This window comes from Ostrea edulis, chromosome 6 (assembly GCF_947568905.1).
Source record: "Ostrea edulis chromosome 6, xbOstEdul1.1, whole genome shotgun sequence".
Classification (NCBI taxonomy): domain Eukaryota; kingdom Metazoa; phylum Mollusca; class Bivalvia; order Ostreida; family Ostreidae; genus Ostrea; species Ostrea edulis.
The window spans coordinates 87,678,360-87,699,639 of NC_079169.1; the positions used below are offsets into that span (position 1 = coordinate 87,678,360).

Here is a 21,280-nt window from a genome sequence, read left to right on the forward strand (position 1 = left end):
GGATTAAAGACAGGTCCACGTATCGACGATCGGTATGTTTTATTGATTGGCTTGTGTATCGATTGGTGTATTAATTAAAACTCTCATGGACAGGGCTAATGAACCTACACCGAATTCTTTTAAATATTGCAACTGATAAGATCAGTGTGCACCATTGATGTTTCAAAATTATGGGAACAGCACACCCTACTTTGAAATCAAGCTTAGCGATTCTAGCTCTATTGCTTTAAACAGTTTCGCCAAATACTGCTTTAGGGTAACTTTTATCAATTTTTAATACACTGTACATAGTTATAAACTTACCACCCGTGCCTTCTCCGATTCCTTCACAAAACGAAAAGAGAAATAAAATTCAGTGACAAATTTTATATATCCTGTATTTATTTATTAATTCATAATATAATTTGACGATTTCTTTATAAAAATGTTTGCACATTTCTATGTGAATTGAAGCGGTGCATGTATTCTCTTTGCGAATGCCACGACTCCGTACAACAGGAAATAGCCGTCCACTCGGAACTCCCCAGGCCACTTCCTTTTCAGATGTTTGCTGATCGGTGACAGATTCATGACGTCATGGCTGTTCATCCTTGGTCTGGGCCAAAAAGAGACAATTCTTGTTAAATCGGTACTCTCAACATTATGATCAGTAATATATGATATGTAATGTGTATTGTACGATATCTCAAAAGCATTCGACTAAAATAGTGAAATGAACATTACATCCCTCAAAGTATTCTCCGCAGTTTGAAATACATAATTTCAATCTGAAATGTGTCACGGTACGCTGATTTAGGTAGACCTCTGAGGCACTGACTGATGGCTGAGCCAAGGGCTTGTCGAGAGTTGTAACGACAACCAGATAAGAACTTTTCAAGTTATTGAAAAAGTCCCATGGGGCTAGATCTGGAGAGTATGGTGGGTGTGGTAAGACGGTAACCTTCTCCGACTTCAAAAAATTGCTTCACAAGCTCAGGTGTACGTGATGGAGTATTATCATGAAGCAGACGAACATGCCTAAATCCTGACACAGGGCGTCGTTTATGATAATATTTCTTGAGCTTTTTTTAGTAGAACACCTCGGTAATACCGACCTGTAACACTTTTGCCCTTCGGCATCGGAATTTGCACAGCTATACAATCCCATGAGAAGAATATGCAATAAAGAACCTTCTTTGTGCTTATGGTTCTTTTGGCAACTACAGGCCTTCTACCGTGTTTAGTTAGCCATACTTTGTTTCCAATTTTTCTTACTGGTTCGAAATAGTGAACCCATGTTTCGTCACCAGTAACAATGTTTGTAAATTGTCTTTGATTGAATTTGGGAAACATTTTGAACAATTGCTTAGCGGTTTGTACTCGTACCCGTTTTTGATCAACTGTCAATATATGCAGTATCCATCTGGCAGAAACCTTTCGTACATTCAAAATACGCTTCAAAATGAAAAGAACCCGCGATATCGATATGCCAACAGCTTTGCCGCATCCTTGACGGTCTCTGGCCAGTCAGAAATTTCTTTATCCACCTACGAACTGTCTCATAAGATACCTTATCAGACCCATAAACTCCCCCCAATTCAGTAAAAAGATGCATTACCGAATGACCAAGTTTTGTGCGAACTTTTATAGAAGCTCTAATTTCTTCAATATTCTCAATTCGTTTCCCAACCATTTTTACAACAGTGGTCAACGACTGGCTCTATTAAAATTACTATAAGTTTAAAACTATGTGGAGTGGAAGGTTCGTGTTTATGCCGTTGGAAAAGTATTGAATAGAGCTATTCAAGAATATCATCATCCACGAAATCGTGCAAAGCGTTATCGCGCTGTGGTACGAAACACATTACATATCGAACAGCCCTCGTACATAACTCAATATGAACATTATGTATGTCGTAATAGTACAGGAAATGAGAGCGACTCCTGCGGCGCCCTCTATCATTGTGCATTATGTATGTCGTGATAGTACAGGAAATTAGATAATCGTCATTGTGCATTCTAGATTGTGGCCAGGCTTGAAGAATTGCCTACCTGTCCTCTTCCTCTTCCGCGTCCACGACCCCTGCCGCGCCCTCTACCGGCTCCTTGGTTACTGGGTTTTGCGCCTTCTTCAACCTAGTTACATAAATAGAATTTACTCAGTTCCTTACGCCATTATTCCAATCTTACAATTCTCCCTCGTTAAAGTGTCTGGTAAGGTAATCATTGGCTAAATACATTTTTATTTTTTTTTTTTGGTCACAGTGATTTGATTTTGTTTCGATTTACCTTTTGAGCGCCATTTTTCTTTAACGAGTACCTACAAATGGAAACAAGAAAACGAACATGCTTTTCAATTCATTTTTCTATGAGGAATCAATTAAAGCAGCCAGAAGTTACCAGTCTGACACTAGTGCCCCCCCCCCCCCCCCCATCTTGGCATGGAAAAAAAATGCGACCAATCAAAACAGCAGTACAAAAAGATAGAAAGCAAACTTTATACACAATGTAATACCATGCAATGCTTACATCCTATAACCTCCAAATCCAATCACACCCACCGCCACAACACCACAAATAGCACCGATCACTCCTCCGCTGCCCGAGGATTCCTCCTCCTTTTCTCCGATCAAATGTACAACAGCAGGTTCGTCACTTGAACCCACATCTAAATCAGATCCAGCAGCAGTGCTGTTTCTGCCGTGTTTGCCAACTCTTGCTGAAATGAGTGTCCAATGCTGTGAAAAGTTCTTGATAAACACTTACCGATACATTTCTGATAAACGTTTACCGGTACATTTCTGATAAACGCTTATCGATATATTTCTGATAAACGCTTACCGGTACATTTCTGATAAACGCTTACCAATACACTTCTGATAAACGCTTACCGGTACATTTCTGATAAACGCTTACCGGTACACTTCTTAAAACAAATTAGTTCTTTCATTCTTCAGTAATCTGTTGTAGAGTTTAATGCTATTCTCTATTGTTTCTTGCAATGTATTGTACAGACAATGTAACCAACCTGAGGTTTCCTGATTTCGAGACTTTATTTTACATTAAAAATCTCCCCTTACCTTTTTTCGCATTACAGTTTTTACTCTTCGATGAGAATGGTGTGTCCTTTAATTTGTACCATCCTCTGACCATTGTGTATTTTTTAGATGAGAATCCATGAGCCGCTATTTTAGCCTGACATTGGAACGCTCCCTTCAGAGTATCGCATAAATCCATAGGTATCGTTATTGTAAACACTGCACGTTTTCCTACAGAAAAACAAAAGGAACAAGATGTGTTTGTGAAACACAAATGCCCCCGATAATGGCCAATTCCAAAGATGGCCAAGGTCACAAGGACAAACATCTTGGTACCAGTAGAAAGATCTTGTCACAAGAAATGCTCATGTACAATATGAAAGCTTTAATATTTACCAATTAGAAGTTATGACCAATGTAAAAAAAAAAAATAAAGTAGGTCAAATGTCAAGGTCAAAAGGTTTAGTACCAACGAAAAGGTCTTGTCACAAGGAATACTCATGTGAAATATCAAAGCTCTATCACTTACTGTTCAAAAGTTATAAGCAAGGTTAAAATTTTCAAAAAGTAGGTCAAAACTCCCAAGATCACTGGGTCAAAAATGTTGGTACCCACGGAAAGGTCGTGTCATAAGGAATACTCATGTGAAATATCAAAGCTCTATCATTTACTGTTCAAAAGGTATTAGCAAGGTTAAAGTTTTCAAAAAGTAGGTTAAACTCCAAGGTCAAGGTCACAGGGTAAAAAATGTTGGTACCCACGAAAAGGTCTTGTTACAAGGAATACTCATGTGATATATCAAAGCTCTATCACTTATTGTTCAAAAGTTATTAGCAAGGTTAAAGTTTTCAAAAATTAGGTCAAACTCCAAGGTCAAGGTACAGGCTCAAAAATGTTGGTACCCAAGGAAAGGTCTTGTCACAAGAAATACTCATGTGAAATATCAAAGCTCTATCACTTACTGTTCAAACGTTATTAGCAAGGTTAAAGTTTCCGACATGATTACAGAATGAGAGACAGGACAAAAACAATAAGCCCCCTGATCTTCGATCTCGGGGCATAAAAATACTGTAGAATCCCTAGGCTATGTAAGTACTTCATTCCGCAAATTTATTTCACATTTCAGATTTATCACCACCCCACCCCCTAATCACCTCCATAAAAACTTACCAATCCCTTCACAGCACCTCCACATATAAAACACTTACCACTCCAATACACATAAACAATCCACATAAACACTTACCACTCCAATACATACAAAAACTTACCACTCCTATACACAAAAACACTTACCACTCCTATACATATAAACACTTACCACTCCTATATACATAAACACTTACCACTCCAATACACACAAAAACTTACCACTCCTATACACAAAAACACTTACCACTCCTATACACATAAACACTTACCACTCCTATATACATAAACACTTAACACTCCAATACACACAAAAACTTACCACTCCTATACACAAAAACACTTACCACTCCTATATACATAAACACTTACCACTCCACTCCACATAAACACTTACCACCCCTATACACATAAACATTTACCACTCCTATACACATAAACACTTACCACTCCTATACACATATACACTTCCCACTCCTATACACATAAACACTAATCACTCCTATACACATAAACATTAATCACCCCTATACACATAAACACTAATCACTCCTATACACATAAACACTTACCACTCCTATACACATAAACACTAATCACTCCTATACACATAAACACTTACCACTCCTATACACATAAACACTAATCACTCCTATACACATAAACACTTACCACTCCTATACACATAAACACTTACCACTCCTATACACATCAACACTTACCACTCCTATACACATCAACACTTACCATTCCTATACACATAAACACTTACCACTCCTATACACATAAACACTTACCACTCCAATACACATAAACACTTACCACTCCTATACACATCAACACTTACCACTCCAATACACATAAACACTAATCACTCCTATACACATAAACACTAATCACTCCTATACACATAAACACTTACCACTCCTATACACATAAACACTTACCACTCCTATACACATAACCACTTACCACTCCTATACACATAAACACTTACCACTCCTATACACATAAACATTTACCACTCCTATACACATATACACTTCCCACTCCTATACACATAAACACTAATCACTCCTATACACATAAACACTAATCACTCCTATACACATAAACATTTACCACTCCTATACACATATACACTTCCCACTCCTATACACATAAACACTAATCACTCCTATACACATAAACACTAATCACTCCTATACACATAAACACTTACCACTCCTATACACATAAACACTTACCACTCCAATACACATATACACTTACCATTCCTATACACATCAACACTTACCACTCCTATACACATAAACACTTGCCACTCCTATACACATAAACACTAATCACTCCTATACACATAAACACTTACCACTCCTATACATATAAACATTTACCACTCCTATACACATAAACACTTACCACTCCTATACACATAAACACTTACCACTCCAATACACATATACACTTACCACTCCTATACACATAAACACTAATCACTCCTATACACATAAACACTAATCACTCCTATACACATAAACACTAATCACTCCTATACACATAAACACTTACCACTCCTATACACATAAACACTTACCACTCCTATACACATAAACACTTACCACTCCTATACACATAAACACTAATCACTCCTATACACATAAACACTAATCACTCCTATACACATAAACACTAATCACTCCTATACACATAAACACTTACCACTCCTATACACATATACACTTCCCACTCCTATACACATAAACACTAATCACTCCTATACACATAAACACTAATCACTCCTATACACATAAACACTTACCACTCCAATACACATAAACACTTACCACTCCAATACACATATACACTTACCACTCCTATACACATCAACACTTACCACTCCTATACACATAAACACTTGCCACTCCTATACACATAAACACTAATCACTCCTATACACATAAACACTTACCATTCCTATACACATAAACATTTACCACCCCTATACACATAAACACTTACCACTCCTATACACATAAACACTTACCACTCCAATACACATATACACTTACCACTCCTATACACATAAACACTTACCACTCCTATACACATAAACACTAATCACTCCTATACACATAAACACTAATCACTCCTATACACATAAACACTAATCACTCCTATACACATAAACACTAATCACTCCTATACACATAAACACTAATCACTCCTATACACATAAACACTTATCACCCCTATACACATAAACACTTACCACTCCAATACACATATACACTTACCATTCCTATACACATCAACACTTACCACTCCTATACACATAAACACTTACCACTTCTATACACATAAACACTAATCACTCCTATACACATAAACACTTACCACTCCTATACACATAAACACTTACCACTCCAATACACATAAACACTTACCACTCCTAAAAAAATAAACACTTACCACTCCTATACACACAAACACTTACCACTCCAATACACATATACATTTACCATTCCAATACACATAAACACTTACCACTCCTATACACATCAACACTTACCACTCCTATAGACATAAACACTTACCACTCCTATAGACATAAATATTTACAACTTCTATACACATAAACACTTACCACTCCAATATCTATAAACACTTACCACTCCTATACACATAAACACTAATCACTCCTATACACATAAACACTTACCACTCCTATAGACATAAACACTTACCACTCCTATAGACATAAATATTTACAACTTCTATACACATAAACACTTACCACTCCAATACACATAAACTCTAATCACTCCTATACACATAAACACTTACCACTCCTATACACATAAACACTTACCACTCCTATACACATAAACACTTACCACCCCACTCCACATAAACACTTACCACTCCACTCCACATAAATAATTACCACTCCACTTCACATAAACACTTACCATTCCACTCCACGAAAACACTTACCACTCCAATACACAAAAACACCTACCACTTCCTTCACTGCCCCTCCATATCATGCCTTTGTGTTTATCCAACAATATACGTAACTGAGGAAACATGCGGATTCGGTAGGGATCTACCCATAATCCTTTATCCCTCACTAGGCCTGCCAGAATCACCCGTGCGTTTGGCCAGTCCTCCTCAGGTTGATAGAAAAAATAGAACTCTTTTACTAATTCCACCTTTTTCTTGACTTTCCTAATATTCACTTTGCATTGTAATTCCATGAATCTCAGACCTCCCTTTTCACTAAACTTTGCATTCATTATCGTATATCCACCTGAAGAAGAAAACCAATACTCATACCTAAATGTTGAAATATCAGAACTCTCATCGACTTGTGAAGATGAACTCTCATTTAAAGTCAAACAGGACAAGTGTGTGTATATCGGGTAGTTAAACATTGAGAGAGATGGACTTGTTTTTCTTTTTAATGTAGTTTAAAGTATTATATTTTCATTGTTTGCAATAATGATTTGTCAGAATAAAAAGTTTTGAAACTATATATCTATTTTATTACTCTATGAATAACCTATTCATTAATCAAATACAGTGCCACAAAATTTTCAACTCCTGCTTCTTATAACTTTTGAGAAAATGTCCAAACAAATGGGGGATGAAAAATAATGTTAGTGATGCTCTGATATAGTATTTCTCTGGTATTTCTCCCACAGGAATAAAAAAAAATTAGTTTAAAATGTAAAACATGGCCATATTTAAGCTTTTAGTATTGGAAATAGATGAAAATCTTCTACATACCTTCTGCTGGCCAGTTTAGGGGGTCACCTTTTACATGATCTACAATTCAGATGTTGGATTTGTAAAACTCTAAAAATACTCAGTTTAGGATAAAATGCAAAAATGTCAAACAGTCTCTGGGTATATTATGCTTGTCATGTTTACCTGATTTAAGGAAGTCTCTCCTCATGGAATGCATGTAAAAGTCGGGAAGAGAGTCCTGTATAAATATCCAATAAACATTGCTAAGTTCTCTCCAAAACAAAGTGAATGTCTTAATATTGACTAATCAGTTTATAACATACGTAAAGTTGCAGGTACTTTTTCTTTTCTTCCTTATGTTTCTTTCCCTCTTTACCTACAAAATCAGGAATATGGCATTTTCATAATGAACAGTGTAATGAGGATTTAAGATCTGGAAACATACTTGTCCCTCAAACAGAACCGATGTTAGTACTGTGCTTCGTTTCATGAATTAATTATCAACGACTTTCAAATTTCAAGGAATTTTCTAATAAATTGTAAAAAACAAAATACAATGATAATGTATGTAAAAGTTACGACGATATATAAATGAATATACACTTGGGATCCACTCTGCCATCTGATGTTTCCCCAGCCTTGAACTCTCCGTAAAGAGGTACCTCGTGGCTTCTGACATTGTAGGATTTGATTAGAGCCTCACAGCGGAACACGCCAGGAGGGTCGCACTTGTCCATGATGAAGTACATTCTAAGGTAATCACCTGAATCTGTCGTCATCGAAATCATAATCAGTTTCCTCGAATACAATTCTTCTAATATGTTCAAATACAAAACTATAATCAGTTTCCTTGAATACAAAATTATCATCAGTTTCCTCGAATACAATATATTTTGTAATGATTTTTTGGATTCACGGTTAATTACATGTATTGATTGCAGTGAGTAATTGTAAATAAGTAACTGTGTCCATTATGTTGTAGTGGACTAGGCGTATGTGTTGTTGTCATGATGTCTCCGTTATAGACCTTTCAATGTGTGATAATATTTTAATGTTTGTCTTTTTTCATATACTGGCCACATGCCACATGTATTTTTTAAAATGAGTTCTTCCATTTAAAACACTATCATTTTATTTCTGAAGTATTATGTCTATACTGCAAGATGCACTAAGAAACCTTTAAAGTTGCCGCACTGCAATATCATAAATGAGATTATTTTATGAAACACATATAGCATATAAGAATGGTGAAAAGAAAAAACTTGATACTCATTGGAACAGATGGAACTTATCATTTACTTAAAACATACCTCTCTCTCTTTTTCTCTCTTTTTCTCTCTTTCTCACTATCTCTCCCCACACACATAATGATAATTTATATGACTTGTTATATTCATGTACTTTATTATGTGTACAAAAACCAATAAAAAAAATAATAAAGTGTATTCCTTCATGATAAAGATGATTTGACTGTCACCAATAACATACATGTCCGAGCAAGGACACACTAGCATTTAGTCAAATACTGTACACATAATCTTAAGTTTAACACTGCATCTATACTACTAGACTTGAAAATAATACTTCCTGGGGGGCAATCAATAATGGAAACTGGGGGATATATATTGAATACAATTTTATTTCATATCTAAAAAACATTGCACAGATGTCCTCTCTATCCATTACATCTTGATTATTTAAATTTGTCTCGAGATGTTTTCAAAAATTAAAAGTTAGAATTCTTAGGAATTGGAGAGGGTCTCAACAAACTTGGTCGGCTGCTGGACGTACCTTAGATAGGGGAAATCCCAAAAGCTTAAAAGCTGTGTGTTCATTTATAATCTAGATTTATGATACCTTAACCACCAACCCTAAAGTAACAGAACAAACTGCTTGTTCAAAACAAATTGTTACATGCTTCAGATAAAGTACATTTTATTGCGTTTATCAATTCTTTCATTTGTACTTAAGTACCTATGAACCATACATTTGTTTCATAATCTGTTTTTCTATTTTCTTAATGTTCTCCATGCATGTGCGGGTTGCAACAAGAAATTATTAATGATTCAAACTGAAACAACCTGGAAGATAAGAATTTGAAATTTACGGATGTTTTTTGTAGATACACAAGGTTTTAACATACTAAAATAACTTTCATATTTGAAATTTCATGACTTAGAATGTCTTTCTATGTTTAATAAAGTTTATGTGATGCCATTGTCTTCAAAGTAACGTTTTGCAGAATAGCTGTAAATAAGGGGTACCAGCGATAATTGGTCCTTGTTGAATGACATCTTTGTCGAGGTGGTAACCAAATTTAAGGAACACACACATTTAGTACTCACTGTTTGATTTTAAGTAAGACTCTGCATTTTGGTTTTCCACTGCACACAACAAGTGTGGTTTCAGTTTGTTTAGAAGATCTTTCCTGTGTTGCCACCTGATATTATTTCTTCCCATTATTGGTCCATCATGAAAAAATGAACCTGTAGCATAGAAAATAACGAACTGAAAATGAGTTTGTGTTTTTGGTTGACTTTTGATGTTGTCAACATTCTGTAGAAGTTCTCTAATGCCAGCTTTCTTTACAGCACGTCCCTCAACACTGTATGATAGTAAGGAGTAGATCAATATAGAGAGGGGTGGGACATATATCCAATCAGAAAAGTATTGTGAAAGTCAATGACCCAGATTTCAGATATGTCAAATAATCTTTAATTTTAACATTTGCATATTTTAAGATATGACTGTAAACCTTGTTTCTTGATAAAGGGGTACGTTTAAAGAATCCCCTGATGGTTCCATGTGAAACTTGAACCTTAATGGGGGGGGGAATCACCTTAGTCTTGTGGGTAGAACAATAACAGACTTAAATTTACACTGAAATGGAATACTTGCATACCAAATTCACAACCAAAAAATTAGAACAGTCATTTTTGAGAGGATGAAAAATCAGGAAAGGTTTAGGTTTGACTGACAGAAGACGTGCACATTTCTACAGCGACAGACATCGGACGAAACAGTAGCATGTACTTGATCAGAGCCCTCAAAACCAGGGACATAAACATGTGGTTTTAAATTAAGTAGTATAATAAATTTATTTACAACATGAAACATTATTCACTTTGTCAGACTGTGTAACATATTTCTTCCTACCTCCTATCATTTTGGGAGAGCTGTCAGGTTTCGCCCGCCACCACATGATCCACCAGATGACCCATCGCAAAATGGGGCGGCTTTTTGGGATGTTCATGTGACAGGATACAGACACAATTTTTGAATTCCCAACACGTCTGACCTCTCCCTTCACGTCTATTGAACCTTTTTCTGAAAAAAAAGTGCGCAGTCTGTAGTATCAATAGCAGAATACAGGAATATGAACAGGGTCTGAATATTCCCTTCACATTTTTTTTTTAGGAATTCACATTCATATAAAATATATGCTTTAACATAGTTCCTGGCCCACCTGCAACGCCATCAGATTTTGCAAAGTCAATGATTTAATAAGATTTATGCATGACAGGAACATAAATTTTGTTGGAGTCTTTTTCAATAGTTATTGTAAAAAATCTTGTTAACCATAAAATATTTCAAAAGTATATCATATATGAATAATCAATTATGTTTCAAAATAATGAATCCAAGGGCAATAACTCTGTTTTCATTAAATTATTTATCAAGTCCATTATACGATAGATTTCCTTTATTTTTCACAAACATTTTGTATATTTTTTAAAGAAACAGTTTCATGAAATTGTTATGAATACTATGATATCGTTATAACCAGTTTTTGTGAAATTTTGATAATGCTGTTTACGGGAATTTGCAATTTTCTGACGTTGACACAGGTATATGTGTGTTAATTGATAAAATTTTCATTAATACCGCAACATACATAGTTTATCAATTTCATTTGTTACCAAGATATATTATTAATATTTGAAGAATCAACTATCAAATATAAGATTGAACACATAATTCTAGAGGGGTGGAATTGCCCTTAAAGTACCTGAAACACCCCCTGAAATTATAAGTACTTCCTAAATGCCTGCAATATTCTATTCGGTTTAACTTTCAATTAAGCTATTAATTGAATAGTCACTCCTGAATACATAAGAAAACAGCAGAAAAACGAGACTATTTTATAAATGATTACCACTATATTCCTTTGTGTAATATTTAGAAATTGGCCTAGCTTTATACTCCTCCATCATTGTCTTCAGTGCCTTTTGATATAAATTCATAAGTATTCATTATGCATTGAAGATAGTTGAATTTAAAACAATGATAAATTCTAAAACTTTTTAAGTATCCATGCAGAAGAAAGTAATACCTTCGTATATGTGATCAGTCGACAAGCGCAGCACAGTAATGCTAGAACTAGAAGAAAAAAATAAAGAGGAAAAAACAGTGTAAATTATGTATCAAACATTCGTTTTCCTCATTAACTCAATATGGTTTACTCAGAAAACAAAATGATAGGCAGATTTAAGATGTGTTAATTATTATCACTTCTAAAATCAATAGATGCGGAGCTGTTTGTAACTGAAAGAGATCAGTATGTCATATTTATAGTAAAGTTTTCGAAAAGTTTCGGGGGGGTTTTTTTTGGGGGGGGGGGTATGTTTCAAAATATATGTAAATCATGATTACCAATTTTGATGCATCTTTTAATGAATGCATATAACTCATTCTTCAGAACTAAAGTTAGATGTGTGACTTGAGGATTACTTTTTAAAAGTAATCAGATTTTTTATTTCTATTCTTAAATGAGCTCAGTATATTTCCTATTTCTGGAAAAAAAATAATGGGAAGATAAAGTGATAACTCCAAGAGAGAGACTGATCCAAAAACAAGAGCATATCTGAACTTTTACGTATGTAACTTATTGTCCAGTGACTGTATTTTAAACCAACAAGCAACATTTTCCTGGGTTATCACTTTTAAGGTATATGAACACCAATATGCATGTTTTACTGCATGATTCATTCCTGCATTTTGCCTTCTAAATAAAAGAATACATTATAGATTCCAAATGGACACCGTTACTTACATAAATACTGAACAAATACTTTGTTGATGAACATTAACCAGCAACTGAATTTTGAATAAAATGTAATCTATTTTCTTTGTAGAAACCATATTTAATATTTCAAGAAATATAATTAATCAAAGTAGTCATAACATTTATTTATTGTCCAAAAAAGGAAATATTATGTAAGTAACATGGACACCGAAATCTGGATCTATGGATAAAAAAAGTACAAAAAATAACAAAAACTTAAATGTAATGATAATAACTGATTTTATTTCCAATTTGCTTTATCTTAATCAAATTTAAACAACTGTTTAACTATATACTAATAACTCAAACACATTTTGCATGTCAGAAGGCATTAATTTATATTAAATCAATGATTTTAAACATATTACTTAATTATGTCACAATTTCAGCGTTTCAAATTTTCTGAATGTAACACAATGATCACTAATATTGTTTTATTCCACATTACAAATCCATATAACTATTTTGTTTATACCATACATACCTGTATTTCATTATGAAAACACTTATTTAATTATATACACATTATTTATTGAAAAAATAAAGCAAATATGAAATATGGATAAAAATTGCCAGTTTTGAAGAATGAGTTATATATAACGTTTCAGTGAACACAAATTATTCTGTATCAGTTTGAAGTCCCGGTTGATGAACGACCTGACTCTGACTTTTCAATTTCAAACGTGGTTTTTACCTTTAGTATGGCATTATCTATCAGAAACCACCGCGGTGGTCTAGAGGTAGAGCGTTCGCCCCGCATGCGGAAGGTCGGGGTTCGAATCCCGGCCGCGACAGACCCACAAGTCGTTAAAACAGGTAGTGACAGTTTCATCAACAAATGCTCGGCATCAGGTGTGAATGTCACAGGTCCCGTGTCACAGTAGGTGTGGCACGCTAAAGAACCCTCACTGCTGAATGGCTGCAAGCGCCGACCATAGGCCTATGAAGCCCTCCACCGGTAGGCCTATTGATGACGTCTCCAAATGAGAGAAAAATTCCCGAGAGAGATGTTAAACAAGATACAATCTATCAGAAATCAGGTTACTAGGCCTAATTCATCCGTCAATGAAATTGCTCTTTTGTGAATTTGATAAAGAACATTTTCAAGAACTAGGGATCGATCTGTTTCATACCGGCGAAGGAGACTGAAAAAGCCCGGGTGTAGATATCTTCACACTGTATTCATAAAAAGGAATTATTTTCGTTTGTTGTTACATTTCTAAAGACTATATCTGCAATGTTCACTTACACAAAATATTTATATTTTTCATTTCTACTACTTCGTCTGCTGTGTAAACACATTAGTCAGGTTCCCGAGACCCCTCTGCATTTATTATTGGGGTCAGGCAGCAGCTGACGCCATCTTGAAAACTGTCTGCTGCAATGGTAGGTCGAACCGAGAATTTCTCGGGCACACAGGAAATATTAATTTTTGAACACCATAACATTTTACAAGCCTTTTCTTTCACTGAAATCGATTCACGAGGGTGTATTTGCTCCATATATGAATAATTATACACGTACAATTGCTTATTGATTTGTTTAACCGACATTATTTAATGTAAACAAACATTCAACACTAACCCCTCTATTGAATTTGACACCGATAACTTCAGTTCTAGGGGTGAACTAATTCAAAACGATATATAAATGGAAAGCCTCATCATTTTACTCTCGATTGATACCAAAAACGTTTATTGTTCACGCATATAATAGTGGAAATCGACCCTCCATAGTCCGAATTTACTCGTCGTCTACGTAGGCCTAATTTTAGACGCTTTTAACAGTGTTTAACCCTCATCCTGTTCAAAGAAATAGGGAAAAACCCAATTCAGAGTGCTTTAAGGTATAATTGGGCTCCTTTTGACTTCGATTTGGTCAAAGCTTACCTCATTCAAATAAGCTTCTGGGCCAAAAAATAATATTTAAAATTTTAATAGCTACATTTAACTCTAATCCAGAAGTCATTTTTATGCCTTATAATTATCAATTCTGCTGCTGCGGTGAAAGTTTATTGTAAATATATATATATATATATATATAAAGCACTAAATAATCACAACTAGGTACTGAAATTGTTGCCCCAGCCCGGGGTCGAACCAGCGACCTGTGGCACCCACCGCCTAGCAAGACTGTCAAACCAGTGCGTAAGTCCACTCGGCCACAACGACTTCCCTGATATATATATAGGTGTTATAATTGTTTGTTTGTGCTTTATATTAAATATTCTATACAATTGCATCGAGAGATCCACTCTCCTTATAAAATATCTTAAACACTGAATGACACAGCGACTGTGTGAGATTGCATCAGTATATATATATAGTTATACACTGTCACAGATGGTACAATTTTAAATACTTGTAACCTTCAACTGCATTATAAATATGAATAAACACCATAATTTTCAGGATTCATTGGATCATATCTTGAAAGAAAAGTTGGCTTTAGTGAACCACAATAAGAGATTTGGAACGAGCGTCAGCTACTTAAGGTCGAAACAAATTGAATGCCTTCGTGCATTAACAAAATCTGATGTAATGACAGTTCTTCCAACTGGTTATGGTAAGTCTCTTATATTTGAGCTTTTACCTTTTTACATGCAGTGTGTCTGTAAGCAGAACATTGTTGTAATAGTGTTAATGCCCCTGAATGTCATTATTCAACAAGAAGTAGAAAGACTTGGCAACCATGCTTTGCATGTTACAGTGGATTGCATAATGAATGCAAATGAAACATACAAATATTTCATTGGACATCCTGAAGACATTCTCATCCGTGTGTCAGATCTGGCTAAAGTATCAAAACTGTTTGATAAAACATTTATTGTGACAGATGAAGCACACTGTGTTATAGAATGGGGGGATGATTTCAGGCCTGATTACAAGTTTATTGCTGACCTTCATGTCCATTTGCCATCCTGCACATTCCTTGCATGTACAGCCACTGCAAGCAAAGAGGCCCAAAAGGAGATTACTACCCGTTTAGGAATGAGAAATCCGGTATTTATTAGAAACATACCCATTATTAACAACAATGTGTGTTTACTTTTAAACAAACGAATTCCATCTACTGGAGGACACAATTCAGCAAAAGATGCTTACAATTATGTGTACAAGCCTTTACTGCTTGAACTATTTGCATTGGGATGGAATTTTCCTCTAACAATTGTGTACTGTAAGCTACAATGGTGTGCGTATGGTGTGGAGCTGTCAAAGAGACTTCTTGGGCCATCTTTCACTCTACCTGGTGACAAAGCACAAGAGCATTTTTGTGTTGTACAATACCATGCACAACAACCCAGAGAGGTAAAACTCAATATTTTTAACAATGGGTAGAAATTAAACACTTATCATACTGGCAGTCTGTTAATAATTCCCTGCTATATGGCAGGTGCCTTACAGTAAACATTCTGTCTGTTTGCCAGCACTTTCTATGGCACATAATGACTTTAAATTTTCCATGGGACTTTTTACATGATACTCCATTCGTGAAAAAATACAATCTCCACCAGAAAATCGGGGAAAAAAATGTAATGTGAGCAATAGTGTCTAGATATTAAAATCATGAATAATAAAATATTATAGTACATACTGAGATACACAGTATATAGTTAAAAGTTTATGGCAGTGGTCACAGAAATACTATCGATTAGTGAAATGAAATGATTTAACATTTCATTTTCCAGATTTATCATAGCCTTTTCAGAATGTTTATTGAACATGAATCATTCTCAAGATGGTTATGCAATTGACAGACTTTATGAACTTGAACATTAGTTTGCCATTGTAAATAGCTATTTTGGATGATTTAACTCACAACATGATCATTTACTGCTGGACAGTTGGATGCTGGATCATCTAGAGATCTTGTGAGTATATCTATCACTCTACATATATGTATCATTTTGTACATGTATTCAACTTTGAACTTATCTTCACAACAGGTAAATGAACGAATCATCCAGATGATGAGTGCAGAGAAGTCACCAATCAAACTTGTATTTGCCACTGTGGCTCTAGGGATGGGTAGTGATTTGAGATTTGTGGAGAGGGTGTACCATGCTGGAGTTCCATCATCTCTTGAAGGTATATACTTTCATTTTATAAATTCATGTATTAAACATACATGAATAACTATGGTATGTTACGTAGTTATTACAAAATGCTTTGTTGCAACATTGTTTGTCTTGTTTTAGCATATACACAGGAAATAGGACGAGCTGGCCGAAGTGGAGGACAATGTGAGGCAAAGATGTTTTTTAACAATACTGACATTGCCCAGAGACATGTACCACAGTCCTTGAAAGACTTTTGCCAGCAGGAAATGTGCAGGAGAGAGCTTATTTCAGAATATTTTAATTCCCCAATAACCCATGCTCAGCTCTGTTGTGATGTATGTTTGAACATCTCAAAGTCTGTAAAGTACTTCTTGCCAAAACTTGAAGATAGAAAAATTGTGTATGATTTCCTTCGAGCATACAGAGAATCTGATTCTTCTGATATCAGTAGATTGGTTCTTAGTGATCAGCACATTATGTTTATAAGTGAGACTTATGAATTTGTAGAAAGTGTGGAATCTTTATCGCAAATGTACAGAATTCCAATTGTCATTGCTGAGGCATTGTTTAGCATTACAAATTTGACCAAAATATGATTTATAACACTGCATTCATTTACATGCATACACATGTAAATTGTTGCTTTTGACTACTTATACCTCAGAACTGTTTCACTTGATGTGCTTCATCCTATGATGATATCTGACATTGATAACTGTATTCTTTTCTATCAATTATGACTATTCCTGCTTTGATTGGCAGATTGGAAACACGTGTGCTATACTTGTACGTGATGCTTCGTGTTTGACATGCAATACATTTGAAATATATATATAGTATTGTAGTCCTACCTTATTTTCCTGCTTCAAATGTCAGAGCATTTTGATGATGTTTGATCCAAGCTTCATACTGATCTGGGTGAAGCATATCAGCTGGAGCTATTATATTGTTGAATTTATCAAGTTCTCGTCCCAAGACACACTGAAATGGTCTAACTGCCCTTAAATCAGAAAGAATCTTCAGCTCTTCAGGTTGTGCATCCTTAAGTTTATGTTTTTTACTTCTAATTATGACGTTGCTTGTTTCATCAAAATTATTGCATATTTGCACAAGTCCAGATAAACACTTTGACTTCTTCACCATGAATCCTTGAATATTGAATGGACCAGAATGTTTGTAAAGTTTTTTCAATCTTCGAATTATGTGCTCCATTTGGAGGTCTGCCGGGATATGCCCATCAATTTTACCTGTGGTATTCACAAAGAGTCCATAAAAGCTTTGATGTGCTTCTTGAAGACTGTATGTTGCTTGTTGATGACACAAAAATCTCAGCATTTCCAGGCATACTTGCTTTTTGTATTCAAAGCTTTCAAAACCCTCATCATAAACTTAAAAGTTGTGATCATTCTTTGTCTGTCTGGCACTTTACAAATATCTAGGAACTGAATGAACAGAAGGCCAAGTTGAAGTACAGTATGTGCATAATGTTTAAGTCTATCATGGGATGTTTTTACTTCACTGGTTCTTGCAACACGTGTAACATTGATAGTAACAGTTTCTCCATCTGGAAGATTTACTTTTAGTGGGGTAACATTTGAAGCATCCCTATAGATTCTTTGATCACCAGAGGCATTGGTAGAAATGGCTAGCACATAATGATCAATAAATATATCCAATTTGTTTTGAAGCCACATCTTTTGCTCTTCATCATCCATCTCTTCAGGAGGTACATTCTTCATTGGAATATCATTTGGCCCTTCCATCCCATAGAAATCACACAGCGCCTCAACAACGTAACTTTTTAAAAATGAAATGAAGAAATCTTTGTCATGGTCAAAGTGATTTTTTACATCTTTATGTACAGTTTTTCTAGCCAGTTTTATTTTTGCGGCATTTAGAGTCCCCTTTTCATATGAATCTGGTGAAAATAAGATTTTGAAAATTTGAGTGAGAAAGTTCATTCCTGCATGCCACATTTCAAATGAAATGGGATATAGGTGATCAAACCTCTGCTGGGGTGTAGCTCCTCCAGTGCGAAGGCCCTTGGCACCAGAAAACCTTTCACGGGTCAGTTGGTCCCCCCCAATATGAACATTGTGAAAATCTTGCTCAGCAGCTGTAAAAATTTGAGATAAGGTGGACTCGTAATTGTCTAAAATATCAACTACATCTGCATATTTTTGTTCGTTTAAGGGCAATGTTTGGAGGGGAACAACCAAGTTTTTCTGTTGCAGAGTGTCTGTGTAATCCCCCCTTATGACATTTTGTGCGTTTCCATGTAGGAATTGTAAATTGGGACAAAATTCTTTTGCAATGCGGCAGATGTGGACTCCATAATCATTTTTCAGGATTTTGTCATCCATGTCTGTAGGTTGGAAAGCTTCCATGGGGAGGTCTTTACTTTGGCCTTGTGGATGGTCATTAAGCTCTGAAAATGTATTGCTCTGCGTAATAATTGCAGATGCGAACCAGTTGAGCATGTTGGTGTGATGGTTCAGACGCTCGTGTTTGACACCAACATGTATATTAATATTGTTCCCAATTAATCTTATTTTTCCACCTTCTCGGACACAATCAATAATCTCATCATGATTATGCTTTCCAACCTCATCCACTATCCGACCTGCTCCTGTATAGGATGTTGAAACTCCCATTATTTGTAGTCTGTCAAACACCTGTAAAATAATTTGGCAAGACTGTTCATTATTGAGAACATCTTTTTATGTGTAGATAAAATACATCTTTCCAAACATTTGGTTCTTTTTTAACACATGGCTAATAAGAAGTTCTAGGCCAAAAATATTTAACTTTTAAGCCCCCCTCCCCCTTGAGAAAGGGGGGATATGACATTGCACTGGTCTGTCACTTAGTAGACTATGTGTTGTCCATTTTATATCTTCTGAGCACAATGCTTGACGGGCACTGATTACCTACAAAAAGCATATGACCTCTAGTGATTTAGAGGTCACAAGGTAAAAGGCAAGGGCTCAGTTAAAAAAAAACTAGTTGATATTTAAGTGATTTTAACCACGCCAATCAATTGTCTGAAAATATGTACTTATATTAGGACTTTGGATCCATGTCAAAAACGAAACATTATTAACATTTAAGTATCATCAAATCAAAGTTCTGCATATGTGCTTAGTAGATAGTCCAAAAATATATCAAATGTAACATACCAGAGCCCATGTAAAATTCATATTTGTGTACCATGTTCACGAATTAAAACAGGAAATTTACAATTATATGTTGCAGATTCTTACTCCTCCTAGGCACCAGATCCCATCTCTGGTATGTCAAGGAGTCCGTGTTTGCCCAACTATCTATTTTGTATTCCTTGTGGGAGTTATAAGATTGGTCACTGTTCGTTATCTTCACCTTTCATGTCCCATGTCCGTAGAAGTTAAAACATTTTCAATTATTAATACAAGGATGCAGAACAATAACAATAGGTCACCTGAGTAGTTGCAAATTTCTACCAGTCACATCCAAATTAATACATCACTGTTAGTACAGAGTGTACAAATATTGTAATCAAATGTTGCCCTTTTGAATAAATATCTTTCTCAAATGCTACTTGTTTTCGCTCTGTAACATCAAGTATATACTCACCCACAATGATGTTTAACATATGTGCAAGAAAACTCCCAATGATAGATAAAAGGAATAAAATCTGAGGTATGCAACATCAAACATGTTGGAGATTGAAGGAATGTAACGCAATAAAAAGGTCATGCAAATGAAGTATGCAGTGCACATACAATACCCCTAGATGCATGACCCTTTTCTTAATTAAATCCAAATATAACTGCAACACTGAAAATATAAAACAAAACAAACAAGGTATGATTATAATCTGCTGATTATAAAGTCTCCCAAATAGAGTACTGGGCTTTCTCTGAGTACTATTGTTTTCCTCCCCATTAATAATTCCCTAATAATATTTGTCAAATATATATGGCAGTAAAGAAGATTTTCTAAGATTTAATGCATTTTCACTATGGGGCCATAGTGTGGGAATGGGGAAGATTTTCGAAAATTTCGTCCCTTTTCTTTTGTGGCATATTTTGACCCAGGGGAAGTATTGTCATAAATTTACAATTTATATTCCACTTATCCTAGAGATGTCTCAAACCAAAAATGGTAATGATTGGCCTTGTATTTTTCTAGTAGAAGTTAAAAATTTAAAATTGAGATAGAAGGACAAGAAGCAGAAGAATAATAAAAAATGAGCAA

General features: G+C 35.1%; 2 protein-coding genes across 7 annotated transcripts; one reads left to right on the forward strand and one right to left on the reverse strand.

Annotated features, from left to right (window-relative positions):
• Positions 1 to 361: 361 nt before the first annotated feature.
• LOC125648095 (uncharacterized) lies at positions 362 to 14,357 on the reverse strand. Of its 6 annotated transcripts, none has more exons than XM_048875016.2 (15): positions 14,234 to 14,357; positions 12,253 to 12,299; positions 12,076 to 12,145; positions 11,076 to 11,246; positions 10,265 to 10,405; positions 8,521 to 8,688; positions 8,243 to 8,295; positions 8,103 to 8,157; positions 7,959 to 7,997; positions 7,189 to 7,479; positions 3,060 to 3,248; positions 2,509 to 2,698; positions 2,269 to 2,299; positions 2,032 to 2,115; positions 362 to 595 (listed from the first exon to the last, which is right to left on the reverse strand). In XM_048875016.2, exons 1-15 carry the CDS (start codon positions 14,253 to 14,255, stop codon positions 575 to 577), a joined length of 1,572 nt encoding a protein of 523 aa, XP_048730973.1. In that variant the 5' UTR covers positions 14,256 to 14,357; the 3' UTR covers positions 362 to 574. The 6 variants fall into 6 exon arrangements, with proteins under 6 accessions (XP_048730973.1, XP_048730974.1, XP_055998498.1 ...); XM_048875017.2 differs by having other exon boundaries at positions 14,118 to 14,272; XM_056142523.1 differs by lacking the exon at positions 12,076 to 12,145 and having other exon boundaries at positions 14,234 to 14,319.
• A 2,550-nt stretch (positions 14,358 to 16,907) lies between these two features.
• LOC125676140 (ATP-dependent DNA helicase RecQ-like) lies at positions 16,908 to 18,025 on the forward strand. Its single transcript, XM_048914046.2, has 2 exons — positions 16,908 to 17,072; positions 17,183 to 18,025. Exons 1-2 carry the CDS (start codon positions 16,952 to 16,954, stop codon positions 17,638 to 17,640), a joined length of 579 nt encoding a protein of 192 aa, XP_048770003.2. The 5' UTR covers positions 16,908 to 16,951; the 3' UTR covers positions 17,641 to 18,025.
• Positions 18,026 to 21,280: the final 3,255 nt, after the last annotated feature.